Source organism: Caretta caretta, chromosome 10, assembly GCF_965140235.1.
Source record: "Caretta caretta isolate rCarCar2 chromosome 10, rCarCar1.hap1, whole genome shotgun sequence".
NCBI lineage: Eukaryota > Metazoa > Chordata > Testudines > Cheloniidae > Caretta > Caretta caretta.
Genome location: NC_134215.1, coordinates 57,063,024 through 57,078,715, shown reverse-complemented (window position 1 = coordinate 57,078,715; position 15,692 = coordinate 57,063,024). Strand labels below are relative to the sequence as shown.

The 15,692-nt window shown below is 38.7% G+C and overlaps 1 protein-coding gene across 2 annotated transcripts in view; it reads right to left on the bottom strand.

The window, feature by feature from the left end:
* Positions 1 to 15,692, bottom strand: part of THSD4 (thrombospondin type 1 domain containing 4) — a 612,634-nt gene that overhangs the window by 231,050 nt on the left and 365,892 nt on the right. The window contains exon 1 of one of the 2 annotated variants that reach the window (XM_048867070.2): positions 5,746 to 5,972. The exons of the other annotated variant lie outside the window; for it this stretch is intronic. Coding sequence (XP_048723027.1) covers positions 5,746 to 5,817 — 72 coding nt within the window. The 5' untranslated portion in view covers positions 5,818 to 5,972. Of the gene's footprint in view, positions 1 to 5,745; positions 5,973 to 15,692 lie in introns of those variants that run through there. 2 annotated transcript variants of the gene reach the window in all.

Genomic DNA, 15,692 nt, shown 5'->3' with positions numbered 1-15,692 from the left:
ATTCCATGATGTGGGCAAGGAATTGATGCAGGCGGGATCAGCTGCATTCCTGCATATCTCCTCCTATTTTTGCAATCCATGATGCTGTACAAAGCACTCTCTCCTAGCAACAACCTTTACTCCACTCAACCAAATCGAAGTGTCTGAAACATCCATAGTTCACACATTGGATCTTCTGTGGTTTCAGTGGGCAGGGATATAAAGACCTATACATTCTGTTTCCTATTTTTGTATGTTCACTTTGCTGTCTTGATCCCCTCCCCATGCCTAAACTCATAGGGGATGCTTTAACAACCATTAAACTAATAAAACATGTTGTATTTCCGACAGACAGCTGATGAAACTAGCCTTTAAGAATGTGGTTAGATTTTCTGTGCTTCATACTGAGTGCTGTAGGAAGTACAAAGCGAATGACATCCCATCTGTCTGAACAGAAGTTCTGCTTCTTTAACAAATCCAATTACTACAGTGATTGGAGAAAAAATCCTTTTGCCTGGACACAATATCATCCTAGAGCTGAAAAGGATTCGGAAACCGTTTACAAGCTAGTTCCCATCCATTTAAATGCACCAAAAAAATCAGCTAGAAATATACGTTTATGAGTAGTTCACATACAGATGAAAACACAGATGAAGGAGATATTTATTTTACATTTGAGGCTGATTTTTTTTGCCATGTCTATAATGTACACTTATTTATTGTCGGGCAGACAGAATTTTAAAAATGTTAACTGCAAACAATACTAAAAAAAAAATCCAGATATTTTACTATTTGACCTTGGTTTAGTATCACATGGGTTTGGATGAGAATTTCCTAAGGAGCCCAAGCTGGGTGAATTTCTTTGTAAAGATTTATGCATTTCCACATACATTTTATTTTCTGAAGTCAGTGGTCATGAGCAACACAGGGTATGTCTACAAGCAAACAAAAAGCCGCAACTGGCCCATGCCGACTGACTCATGCTCATGGGGCTCAGGTTCATGGGGCTGTTTCACCTGGGCTCAAGATGGAGCCTGAGCTCTGGGATACTCCCATCCCGCAGGGTCCTACAGCCTGGGCTCTCACACAAGCCCAGAAGTCTACACAGAAATGAAGCAGCCCCGCAGCCCGAGCCCAGAGAGCCCAAGTGGGCTGGCACGGACCAGCTGCAGGTGTCTAGCTGCTGTGCAGACATACCCTTAGGGCTCCATCCTGTTAGGGAACACATTTGGGTGGACCCCTATGCCAGATCAAGCTCCACTAACCACACAGGTGCTCCATGCAAGTGCAGGAATCTTTAACATGGAACTTATTGTGGGACAAGGGTGTAGGGATTAAATTACAATGTATTAAAGCCAATCAGGTTGAAGACCACAGAGATCTTTAATGGGAGAGAAATTCTATCAAACTTCTAATAAATCTGAAAAATAAGACTCAGTACAAGTCATGATTAAAATGCCATGAACAACCTAATGTCTGTCATCCTGTGAGATATTCAATATGCTTTATGAAATCTTCTCTTATATTTCACTACTTAAAGCTTAACTTCCTTGGGGTCAGATCCTCAGCTGGTGCAAGTCAGCATAGCTCCACTGACACCTACAGAAATCAATAGGACTATTCAAGGACTAGGGTATGCCTCAATGTAAGGTGGCACAATTTGGCCTTCCCAGGCTAAAAGCAACTGCCACAATGGAAGAGGAGGCATGGTTTGAGTATTCAGCTGAAGAGATTTAACCCTTACAAAAGTTCAAAAGAGTCCCCTGAAATGTACAAATGTGTAACTTGCAAACTGCAAAGGGGATATTTAAAAGTCTGAGTATTTTGAAATAGAAAGAAGGATGATTTTAATAAAATATGATGCAGTTGTGTGCTGATGTCTGAACCAAGGAATGAGGTAATGTAGAGCATGCTAATGAAGGCTTAACATATGGGCATACAAAGTCCCTCAGAACTACTAAAGGAGAGACTCTCCAGTTGCACATGGAGAATTCCCAGGACAACCTACCTTGCTGAGCCCTGACACACTGGCCCTGGAGGAAAGTTTCAGCGAAAGGGTGGAACTCAGTGAATTGTCACACTGGGAGCTAAGACACAGGACTTGCAAAAATACAGGATTTCCAAAAAAAAAAAAAATGCTTAACCATAATTTTAAAAATAAGAGCCAAGCGCTGCACTTTCTGCATAAATTCAGATAGATTTAGTCTGCTTCAGTTTTTTGTGGTTTTCTCATTATTTTCTAACCAATGCCAAATAAACTTTACTTCTTTCTTAGTCACAGGAACCAGTTGTACAGTCTGTTGGTGGGGACAACTGCTCCTGGACACCTGGTAGAGAAGGAATAATCTGTACTCTGATCTCCAGAGAGAGTAAGAGTCAGGAAGAAGGTAACATTTTGAGCATCCAGCTATGGGTGAAGAGAGTTGCAATTTCCTCGCAAACAGTATCAAAAAGGGTTCTGATACTGGGCTAGTGTGAGTAATGAGCAAGTTGCAAGATTACCCTGCCACATTTCCCTTCTGGATTAAAAAAAAAAAAATCTTGATCCTAAAATATCACCTAAAAGACAGGAAAAGTGGAGCAATGCAGTTTAAGTGACATCATGTCGATTCATTCACTATCCCAACGACTAAAAACAATCATGAAATAACCAGACAAATACAATCAGGAATTCTTTACGTTTCACAAAGGAGGAAATTGTAACAGTTGGATTTTCATGATTTTCTCGAATGTTTCTTGAATAACCAAAGGAGCATGTATTAGAATGCAGGAAAGAACAAGTTGGCAAGAAAAAGACCATCACATGCTGATGTTTTTATGAGCAGACCTTTAACAAATACAAATACACCCCCCCCCCACAAATGGACCCTAACAAATTCTCAGCCATCAAAAACTCACCACAGACCATGAAATCTGGCCTCCCCCCATGAAATTTGGTCTTTTGTGTGCTTTTACCCTATACTACATAGATTTCATGGGGGAGATCAATGTTTCTCAAATTTGAGGTCCTGACCCAAAAGGGAGTTGCAGGGGGTCACAAGGTTATTTTAGGGGGGGTCAGGGTACTGCCATCCTTACTTCTGCACTGTCTTCAGAGCTGGGTGGATGGAGAGAAGCAGCTGTTGGCTGGGTGCCCAGCTCAGAAAGCAGTGCCCCACCAGCAGCAGCAGAGAAGTAAGGGTGGCAATACCATGCCATGCCATGCCATCCTTGCTTCTGTGCTACTGCCTTCAGAGCTGGGCAGCCAGAGAGTGGTGGTTGCTGACTGAGGGCCCAGCTCTGTAGTCAGCAGTGCAGAAGTAAGGATGGCAACACCATACCATGCCATCCTTACTTCTGCGCTGGTGCTGGCAGTGGCTCTGCCTGCAGAGCTGGGCTCCCGGCCAGCAGGCGCTGCTCTCCAGCTGCCCAGCTCTGAAGGCAGCGCTGCCGCCAGCTGCAGTGCAGAAGTAAGAGTAGCAGTACCGCAACATCCCCTCCCCCCCAATAACCTTGTGACACCCCACCACCACCCCGCAACTCCTTTTAGGTCAGGACCCCTACAATTACAACACAGAGAAATTTCAGATTTAAATAGCTGAAATCATGAAATTTCAGATTTTTAAAATCCTGTGGCTGTGAAATTGACCAAAATGGACCTTGAATTTGGTAGGGTCCTAACTATAAAGCAATAGAAACATTTGTAGAAGTAAATGCAACACTTTAAATCAGCACACTATAATACGGGCTACTTTTTAAAATGGCTGCTCACTTATTTTCCGTCTTTTTATTTCCTTGTCTATCCAGAAAGGAAAAAATCCTAATTGAATAAGTTTCCTAGAGAGATAATATTTATGTAGCCAAGATCTGCAGCTGCAGCAGAAAAATGCACATGATTATCTACTGGTCTCTGGCAACTCACAGACAAAGGAACTACTCCATTGCTATCAGACATTGTGTATTATAATTATTATATGGCTTTCATAATTAGACATATAATTTTATTAAAAAAGCAGATGTCTCATTACTGTAGTAAAGCATATGATCAATGATACAACTCCAATCCCCTTTTCACATGTAGTCTGCAATATTAGCTGAAAAACTCAAGTTAACAGTACAGCAGTGTTAAGTATATGGCATAAGGATTACAGTTCTAAAACATTCCACATTGCACTTCTACTGCAGCAATTCATTTCCAGGTAAGAACACAGCATTGCTTTTATTTTACTCACTAACAAGGACAGCTGGCAGGCAACACTGCTGCTGCAGTAGATTTACTGTTTATATGGATCTCTGAAGACCACATGTGCATGCAATCTAACTGAAATATTTTCCATAGGAGCCACCACACATTTCAAAGTCCCTGCGCCCGGGTAAGGTGAGTCCATCTATCATTTTCTTTACTCAGTGACAATCAACAGGAAAGTTAAAACCTCAGTGACAACTAGAGGGCAATGATTAGCTTCTAGTCACTCTGAATGTCCACCCTTTTAAATGCCCTGAGCCTCTGATGAAAACTTCCCCCACCTTTTTAATTAGATCAAAGACTGCATTTCCCAACACAAGATTTCATTAAAATAGACCTTGTTTCTGGAATCACAAATATTACCATTCCTTTTTTAAACCACTCTGAAAGCAAAATGCACTCTCTATCTAGAACTATAAGCTAATAACCAGTGCCAATCCAGCAGCAACTTAGATGTGTTTTCAGTTCACCTCCACTTTCTTTTACCAGGGAAAGTAATAAGGCTATTAGAACCTTCTGACACGAACAACGGAAGTCAGATCTTTAAAGCAGAAATCACCATCCTTCAGAAGATTTAGTTTTCACTTAGCTCTTTTGCATATTGTTGACATAATATGCAAAAGAGCTTAAAGAAAAGAGGCTTATTAAAGAATAACATATGCATTTTAAAAGAACAAATGGATAAATATGCATCACATTTTAGTTAGGGAGTGGGGAGAGAAGAGTATCAAATGTATCAAGGAGCGGTTTTGTTTTTGCCAGTGATTTCAATAATAAGGATATTTCATATCTATATAATGATGTTTGCTGAATTCTTTCCTAAATGGAAAATGACTATTTTAAATTTTCTGCTTCAATGTGCAATAAGGGCTTGATGTAGAACTAGGCTGATCTGAGCAAAAACCTGGAAAAGCGCATTTAGCAAATGAAGCAGCAATTTCAAATGTACAGGAATGACTGTTTCATTCCATCACTTAGAATTCTCATATTAATAGGAATATCACAAAATTCCTTCAGGGATACCACATATATTCTAAAACAGGGATAGTTTTTCCTATCTCTTATGTATTATTCTAATAATTCACACACATTGAATTCACACCCATATTATAAATATACTCCATACAAGGAGACTTGCAGTGTTTTACATAAGAAAAACACCAAGTAAAAACTTTTTTCAATCATACATCTTTCCTGCAGAAAACTTGAACTTAACATTGTATATCATCAACACTACAGATTGTTCTAAACAGTATTATATTTTTCTACATATTAGCAGAGAAAAATCCACAAAACATGGTGTATCCTCTGTGCAACAATTAAAATCAAGCTGGCTTTCAATAGGTAGTTTCATTTTAGCAACTATAGAATTCTGCAAACAGCTATTTTCATACAGCAGCAGACAACGCAAGTCTAAAATGTAACACTTCACATTAGTCTTACACAACATAAAATCACTCACAATCCCTGTTGATAGATAGAAGAGGAAATTAAATTCTGACAAGACGATAATTTTTGACAAGACTTTATACTAGGCTTACCTCTCCCTCAGGTCTTGCTAACACTGCTGTTTGAAAGTAGAGCAATGTTAATATCAGGTAGCTGACAAACATTATTACCCAAAGTTAGAACTACCCTAAAGGAGAAATCCCTCTGCCAAGTACTAACAGCTAGCAGATGCACTTGTGTCTCAGTATCACAGCCCTGTAGTTCTGCTGGGCACCACTCTCTCTCCTTCTGACTCACTGTACTACCAGGAGCTTTGCTCTCAGCCACTGCACTGAAGACAACTGGTAAGCTGATCTCTTCATGTAATGACTTCTCCCTGCTGGGGGAGGGGGCTCGAGACAGCAATGAGCTGGGGGCTGCAGTTTGTATAAAGCAAAGAAGGGGAGGGACAAAAATGGTCAATGCCAAGTTATGCATCTGCTCTGATTCATAAAACAAGCTAAAAGGTAACCTTTAATACACAAGGAAGCCTGTCAATACTTATTGACTTAGGTAGGCATGATTGGAGAACAGAGGCTAAAGCAGTGCAAAGATGCCTGTTGATGCTTAGACAGCAAGAGCTACTTTAAAGCTGCAGCATGTCCCTTTATTAAAAAATAAATATCAAAGCAAAAGCTAGCAAAAGCTAGCAAAAAATCAACTAAAACACTATTCAGAAAACTACATATAATCTCTCAGTTTACAAGGAGCCTTACATCAGCACAGCATTAGAGCACAAATGCTCCAATCCTGCAAGGGGACGCAGTCAGCACCCTCAACTCTCATGCCTACTTCCTAGGAGTTGAGGGTGCTCATTACCTCTCAGAAGGTGCTTCCTTGCTTGCAGGAATGGACTCTATAGAAAGATTAACGGGATCATTTATGGTAAATCTTGAGCACCACCACCAATATGCAATCTCTCTCTTGTTTTCATGTAGACAGCAGACCAAAGAAATTTTGATTTAAAGTGATAAAACCCCATCAATGATAAACTGCTTTGACCAGAATTACAGAGTTTCAAAAATAAGGGAAACAGAGAAGCTTTTTGTTTGCTTTGTTTTTAGCTGGTGATCATGACATTTTCAAGCAAATAGTAAAACAAACAAATATGGAACATAGCTTTAGTATTCGATCTGCCAAATAGACTGCTATATGTCTCAGAAACTAGTAAAGATGCACAATACGAGCCCTAAAGAATGAAGTGGTTCCTTTTGTTTAAACATGCCTGCAGTTCTTTGTAGGGTGCTCTTTTTTGCTATCATCAAGAAACTAATACAAAATATTTACAAGACATGAAAATACAGTTCTGAAGTCATACCGACTAAATGCATCACACTCAACAACAGAACAGAACAATTATGTAACATTTAAGAATTTATGGGACCTCTACATCAGCCCTAAAATTCCTCTCCTTCCCTTTCTCATTTTACTTTCTTCTAACTAGTGATAAAATCTTGAGAGTTGGCAACACAAGTCATGTGAGATCTGTTTTCCTTAAAGCTCCTGAAGTCAAGTGATTACATGAGAATCTGAGCTTTCATTTAAAAATGCATTTCTACCCCTCATGGTAGCAGAAAAAACTCAAAAACATGTCTTGAGTGTAACCTAAGGTCTCAAAATCCAGAAGGCAAAGAAAAAACAACCCTAATTTATTCTTTTTAAAAATCTCATGGCTTTTATGCTGATTTTATGATTTTGGGGGGGCTTGACTCATGATTTTTGAATTCTTGGGGTTTGCAATACTGTAACTTTTCATTTGATCCTATATCTGTTTTGTACCTTGGTTTGCTTCATCCAGTCTCTCGCTCCCCGCCCTTTTTTTTAAATTAATTTATTTACAATATTTTGTTTGACATTTAAGTCCACAACAATCCTTTCCTCTCTCTACCCTAAAAAGGAAAGGTAGGCATATCTGGCTTCCTTGCTTTAGTTTTCAGACTAGTGCCCAAGTAACAATCAAGTATATTTATGTAAAATGATTCTGCTTAACTGTACTGAACAAAACTGCAACTGAAGTCAATGGGAATTTTGATCAAATAAAGGCAGCAGAATTTTCATAAGAATATAACGGCCATACTGGGTGATATCAATGGTCCATCTACCCCAGTATCCTGTCTTCTGATAGTGGCCAATGCCAGGTGCTTCAGAGGGAATGAGTAGAACAGGAAATCATCTCGTGATCCATCCCCTGTCGTCCACTCCCAGCTTCTGGCAATCAGAGGCTAGGGACACTCAGAGCATGGGGTTGTATCCCTGACCATCCTGGCTAATAGCCATTGATGGACCTATCCTCTATTAACTCTTTTCTGAGTTCTGAGTTCTTTTTTGAACCCAGTTATAGTTTTGGCCTTCACAACATCCCCTGGCAAAGAGTTCCACAGGTTGACTGTGTGTTGTGTGAAAAGGTACTTCCTTTGGTTTGTTTCAAACCTGCTGCCTATTTACTTCATTGAGTGACCTCTAGTTATTGTGTTATGTGAAGGAGTACATAACATTTCCTTATTCACTTTCTCCAGTCAAGATTTTATAGACCTCTACCATGTCCCCTCTTAGTCAACATTTTTCCAAGCTGCAAAGTCCCCGTTTATTTAATCTCTCCTCAAATGGAAGCTGTTCCATACGCCTAAGTCAATTTTTGTTGCGATGCTCTGTTCCTTTTCCAATTCGAATATATCTATCTTTTTTGAGATGGGGTGCCCAGATCTGCACACAATATTTAAGATGCGGGCATACCAAAGATTTGTATAGAAGCATGATGATATTTTCTGTCTTATTAACTATCCCTTTCCTAATGTTCCGATAGCTTTTTTGACTGCCTTTGCACATTGAGCAAATGTTTTCAGAGAACTATCCACAATGATTCCAAGATCTCTTTCTTGAGTGGTAACAGCTAATTTAGACCCCATCATTTTTATGTATAGTTGGAATTATGTTTTCTCATGTGCATTATTTTGCTTTCATCAACAATTGAATTTAATTTGCCATTTTGTTGCCCCATCACCCAGTTTTGTGAGATCCCTTCGTAACTCCTTGCAATCTGCTTTGAACTTAACTATCTTTAGTCATTCTTTATCATCTGCAAATTTTTCCACCTCACTGTTTACCCCCTTTTTTCCAGATCATTTATGAACATGTTGAATAGCACTGGTCCTAGTACAGATCCCTGGGGGGACACCTCTATTTACCTCTCTCCATTCTGAAAACTGACCATTTATTCCTATCCTTTGTTTCCTATTTTTTTAACCAGTTACTGATCTATGAAAGGACCGTCCACTCTTATCCCATGACTGCATATATTCCTTAACAGCCTTTGGTGTCAAAGGCGTTCTGAAAGTCTAAGTACACTATATCCACTTGTGCCCGTTTGTTGACCCACTCAAAGAATTCTAATAGATTGGTGAGGCATGATTTCCCTTTACGAAAGCTATGTTGACTCTGCCACTACAAATCATGTTCATCTATGTGTCTGATAGTTCAGTTCTTTTCTACAGTTTCAACCAATTTGCCTGGTACTGAAGTTAGGCTTATCGGCCTGTAATTGCCAGGATTTTCTCTGGAGCCTTTTTTAAAAACTGGCATCACATTAGCTATCCTCCAGTCAGCTGGTTCAGAAGGTGATTTAAATGATAGGTTACATACCACAGTTGTTCGTTGTGTAATTTCATATTTGGCCAAAAGTTATTTACATATAGTCAGTTCACTGACCTAGTTCCCAAGCCATTATTAACAACAGGGAATTAATTGGCAAATTTCTAAGGGTCAGTTCAGTTCTCAAATGTGCAGTTGATGACAAAATCTGAACCTAAGGCCTTGAGGGGATGTCATGCTCTGGGAGTAAGAAGGGTTTCTGTGCAGTGTAAGGCAAGTACTAGGAGTAGAGCTGGCCAGAGAACGACAATTCTGTTTTGGGACAACTTTTGAGATTTTGACTTTTTCCCCCCATTCCAATATAGAATGGATATACAACTTTTCAAATGATCTTGAGAAATGTGTTGAAATGTCTATTTTCAGATCAAAAAGGTCAGTTTTTCAATTTGTGTTTTTCTCCCTTCCTCTTGTCCAAAGTTACCAAAGAGCCTTTTACCTCAGAAATCTTCCCAACGGTAAAACATTTCAGCGTTGATGAAGCAGCATATCTCAACAAAAATATATCTTATAAAAAATACTACACCCAGTTCTAAAAACCAAAGTTCTTGCGTTCTTCAAAGCAACTCCTAGCATATCCTGTCTTCCTATTAATAGAACTTTCATTTCCTCTGATGCAGAGAATGTAGCCCAGCAGTTGATTTTAACAGCTGGAACAAAATTTTAAGGATGAAATTGGAAATACTCAAAGTGTGAGTTCTCGTTTTGGAAAGAAAAACAAATCTAAAATTGCATAATTTTTGTGAAAAATTTTCTAATTATCCACTCAGTTGTGGAAGTTCACTTGAAAATGAGTAAATTTTCAAGCTTAAGTGATTTTGCAGGAAAAAAATGTTACAAATTCACATTTTCATGAATCTCCTACAAATATTCCATTTAAAGAAATATTTAAAAAATAGTGAAAAATGTCCACAATTTCACACAGCCCTATCTGTGGGTAAATCAGGTGTTTGGGCGGCATCTGTAGGCAGCCTGGAGTACTAGGTAATTCTATCCTAACCCACAGATAAATGCTAAAATAATTTTTCAAAACCCTGAATTTAAAAATACATTTGTTATTTTATTTAATAGTATTTATACGGTTTAAAAAATACTTTGCCCCTTACAGTCAACAGGAGAGTCTACTGATTTTTATGGGGCTTGTATAACTTGCAAATGCTTTTCTTAAATAAATCAGGGTCAGATTATTAAAAATTGTTCATCCACAAACCACCTCGTAGTGTAAATGGTATCCAAATGGACTGCCAAGCAGGGGATCCAGGTTTGGGTACCTAATCATCTATGACAAGCAGAACTGGGAGTAACAGGGAGGCAACATACTCAGCTCCAGGGGATGAAGGATTTACTTGAGTCTCTCATATGATTCCCTTCCAGAGAGTAGCATTAACCAATTTCAGAGAAATCTGCATCCAGTCTCTTCAGCTGGAAGCAGACCTGTTAGAGTCTCGGAGCACATATAGGGAGCCTAGAGGATTCCTACAATAAAGAACATTAATCCTCAGCTAAAAGCCTCTACTGAGTAAAAGTAGAGTATAGGAGAAAAAAATTGTCTACTCAAATAAAGTGGAAATGAAGTTCTTCAGCAGTTCAAATACGTTGGTCCAGATCATCCCCTGGAAATTCATGTGCAGAGTTACTTCTCTAGCAATAGAGGAGAGGAGAGAAGATGATGACCTTGCAGAAATGCCCCTCAATAAGTATTCTGGGCACAAGTCTCTGCAAATTCTGGATGCGAGGTCAGCGGTGGGTGAAGCTCTCTGCAGAACTATGATTTACAAAGTCCCTGGAAATTTACGTTGGAGGTAATACATCTTGGCCTTCTATTACCTCCCTCTGGGTCCCCTCCGTAGCTGGTAGTGAGCTGCAAAAGGGGACCAGACAATAGCAGAGTTGCTGCAACAAGAGGTGGCAGCCTAGCCCATCACTTCTGAAAACTGGACCACGCAATTCTTTGGAAGGAATAATTATGCTTATGGTAAAAATCATTTCAGCACTGTCTAAATCTCTTAATCTCATGAACACAGCACTTTTAATTAGAACATACATGGAGGAAGGGATGGTTTAAGTCACCATTTTATGGTCTCTAAGCTCAATAATCACAGGATTACAAAATGCACCACCAAACTGACATCTCTGTAAAGATCTGTCTTCACAAGTACTTGTGTGTGTTAATTGCCCATGGCAATGTGTCTGAACTACAAATGTCATATCAGAGGAGACTTAGAATACGTTTCCACCAAAATGCTGTCAGAGAGCCCAACTTGTCCTTCACTGTTTTCATAAAGACCTAAACATACCATGGGGGGAAATACTGAGCAAATTTTCACACAATTATATCTAACAGAATTTTTATACAGGAGAGCTCTTCTTCTGAGCTTTACAACTGCAGGGGACTGGTTACGTGAAATAAAAACTTTATATGGAACAAATATTGGTGTTTAAATGTTACAATGTGCCAGTTGGTCCATAGGTTACAAACTAAGGCCTCAATTCTGCAGCTGCTGTATGCGGATTTACCTTTGTTCCTGCATAGAGCCCATTGAAGTTAACAGTGTTCTGGGTGGGCAGAGTGTGTCTGTTGGCACAGAATAACTTCCATTATTATGGTAAACTAATACTGTTTGCACAGAAGCATATTTCCTTTTCTTGATGTCTGGTGAGTAAAATGGTGATGAGCACAAAAATTAATAACAGTCACAAAGCGATATAGCCACTTCACCCCATCATTTTTTTTTCCAGTGTCTTACAATATACTTATCAGGGATGGAGTTTTTATGAATGGGCAGAGTGAATTGTATTCCATATCCATCTAATTAAATTTTTAGTAAAGCCATCTTATCTTAAATGAAGTTGATAGACAGAATTTCCTCCAATCCAGATGCTGACATTTTGTGCATAATTTTATTATCCATTTAAGCAAGGATATTCACCTACAGAAACTACATTTCTCTCCTCCAACCCCACTTTAAAAAAAATAATGATTTAGATAGACACATAACATGGTGACTGGGAGAAAACTCAAGAAACAGACTTCATTAAGAGTGTCGGCTAAAGAAGATAAAAGCAAGTGCTTAAATTCTTGAAAAAAATCAGCAGAGAAGCCATTATGTTAGGGCATCTTGTTTGCTTTGTGGCTCTGAGTAGTCACTACCTTTTCAAGGTTAGTTTTGCTTTTACATTCCATTTTAGGAAGCTCAATCTTATTAGAGTAAAATGCTTTTTAAAAATCAGTACTTTTGAAATGGAGTGTAAAGATTGTTGTAGAAAAGATCAAATTCTGCAGCGATAGCCTTTGTAGAGCCCCTTCACTTACCTCCATTACCTTTTATAAGTGCATTCCTTAGTTTCATAAACTAACACCATATTTTTTCTTCACCATATTTTTTTATATTTTATCCACCTCAGCTGACTACGCTGCTATGCATTTTACAGTCTCACCTCAGAGAGCTAGACAGGATCACTGAAAACTTTCCTGAAATATCTTACCTTATCAAAAAGAATCTCGTGGTATAATGATCCCACACACATGCACCGAACTACACGAATGATACTGAAAGCTAAAACATTTGAAACAGTTGTTCTAGAAAACTGTGGCTTATTTTAACACTGTTATAAATATTAAAGGTGTTACCGTTTGACCAAATCTCTATTGTTAAATGGCATCACTGTACTTTATTAGTGTACAGTACTAAGATCATGAGAAAATTATTTAAAAAAAAACACAACTAAAGGTCAAATTAATGTCGAAGGCCACAGTTTTGCAAAAATGTATGTACATGCTTAACTTTACATATGTGACTAATTCTACTGATTTAAATAGGGAGAACTCAAACGCATAAAGTGTTTGTGGGATATGGGCCTTAGTTAGTCACGTGTAAATCCAAAGTAACCCTAAACCTATACTCCTGTAGCTGAGGTGAGAATTTGTCCACAAAACTCAGTAACCACTGGATCAGAAACTACATAAAATAATCTTGTCTAGTAGAGAAAGTTGTAGTTTAGAACTACTAAGCCACCTCACATTTCAAGTTTTGCAGCAGTGGATGGAGAAGCCAAAGTACTTTTCTACTGGAGGTAAATAAAAAAAATGTCTCCAGACCAGCACAAACTCCTCTTCTAATTTGCTTAGAACCACAGAAATTTAGGACCACAATTATTTTAATTATTTTTTTCAGAGATATTATCTAGAGTAAGGTTTCAGAGTAGCAGCCATGTTAGTCTATATTCGCAAAAAGAAAAGGAGTACTTGTGGCACCTTAGAGACTAACAAATTTATTTGAGCATAAGCTTTCGTGAGCTACAGCTCACTTCAGTAAGATTCTCACACCTTCTTCCCACTTTAATGAGAAAGGCATCAGATTATACTTCCTTTCAGAGTAATTTCTAACTTTTGCTCTCTGAAATTAACGAACAACAAAGTAAATCACACAGGATCTATCTGCATAATTACTTTCCCCTTAAAAATACTAAGCTTCATCTTTGAACAAATTGACTGCCAGCCCCAGGGAATTCCTAAATCTCAATTAGTTTATGGAGTTCACTTCCTGGCTGCCCCCTGAGAGAAATAAACCACTGGGACAAGTTCTCCAAACTTATGACAAGCTCTCAGTTTCCTTAAGCTCCAGATCCCTAAGCTTTTCCATAATTTCAGCTGAAATCATAAACAATATGCTCAGGTGAAATCATACTTCATTGCTTCTTTCTATTGTGGCATATTTGCTTAGAATGAAGACCACCTTTCTAACATGAGAGTAGCAGTAAACCCCAGAAGCTTAATTAATCCCATACACAACAGTCTAGCATTAAAAAATGCTAACAAGTTTTTCTGCTATTGAAAGTTATTTTATTGGTGTTGACATGATATTTTAAGTATATATTTGTACTTCCCTCCCTCTTTAATTTTTCAGTATAAAATAAAGTGACTCTTGTGTTGAGGAGAAACCAAGACAACCAAATAATAGTTTCTGTTATTAAAGGAATGACTTATAAGTGGACAATGAATATCCCTGTAATATTTCAGTGTATTCAAAAAACACACAAGAGTAGAAAAATAATTACTCTTATTAACATATCATTACCATGAACTGATTCATTGTCCACTTGAAGTCTAGTCTTTGAAAAAAAAAAACCCCTCAAAAACTGAGTTTAAAGTATTTTCAGACAGTACATCCACCCCGGAACCTCCACCCCCCACTCTGCCCTCAAATTTTTTTCTGGTATTACGATCATATTTTCCTACCATGCAAATTAAAAAATAAGGTTCTCTCCCTTGTTGCTGTGTAAAACAAAAAAAAAAAAAAGGGGGAACTTACAGACTTACCAGAGAAGCAGTGAAAATGACACAAGATGCTGTTGAATGTACAAAGTAAACAAATGGAAAATATTAGGAAGATTTTCTATTGCTAATCATCCCTCTTACAAGGCTATGTGTGTGTTACTTGTAACAACAATAGGTACAAAAGTTTCAGAGAATGAAGATTCTCATGTTTCATTGTTAGTTTTATGTAGCTAGATTACTGCTGTGTTCAGTCACTTGTTGGGACGTGAATTTTGGAGAATTCTGATTTCATTGGTTCTGGAAATGATTAGATTGTGGGTTTTATTATTCATAAATTTTAAACATAGGCATAGTTTGACTTCTATATTGTGGGGAGGGAGGTTGGCTCCAGTCATGCCAACAGGGCCATGCATGGGAGGGGAGGGGGACAAATTCTGTGCCTGCCCACAGGGGTGCCATTTCAGATTTTTCGGGGGGGGGAGGGGGGAAGGGGGAGGATGGGCAACTTTAACCGTGATTCCATGGACTACATAGGCAACTGAAAACTAAGGTTTTTTTTTGCAAATAACTTAGAAATTATCTGACAGGAGTACTGTATCTAATTCCTATATCAAGAAAGAAAAATAAATAAATATTAGACCCACTCAGCTCTAATACTAACATGTTCTGACATCTTGTGGCAAGTCACTTAAGGGACACTGGATAGGTTTAAAATTGTAATGTACAGTAACTCCTCACTTAGTATTGTCCCGGTTAAGGTTGTTTCATTTCTGATGTATTAGAGAACATGCTCATTTAAAATTGTGCAATGCTCCCTTATAAGTCGTTTCGCCATCTGCTTTATCCACTGCATGCAGGATTCTCTGGAAGAGCAGCCCGTCCTCGTGGGAGCTTGGAACCAGGGTGGGCAGTAGGCCCCCTTTTGGCTACCCTAAGTTCCCAGTGCGGCAGCCGCCCAACGGGCTATCAATTGCTGGGAAGTTCAGGTGTCCCTCCCCCCACTGCCCTGTGCTGCTCCTGCCCCTCTGCCTTGGAGATGCTCCTGGGAGCCTCCAGCTTCCTGTGCAAGGGGGGTGG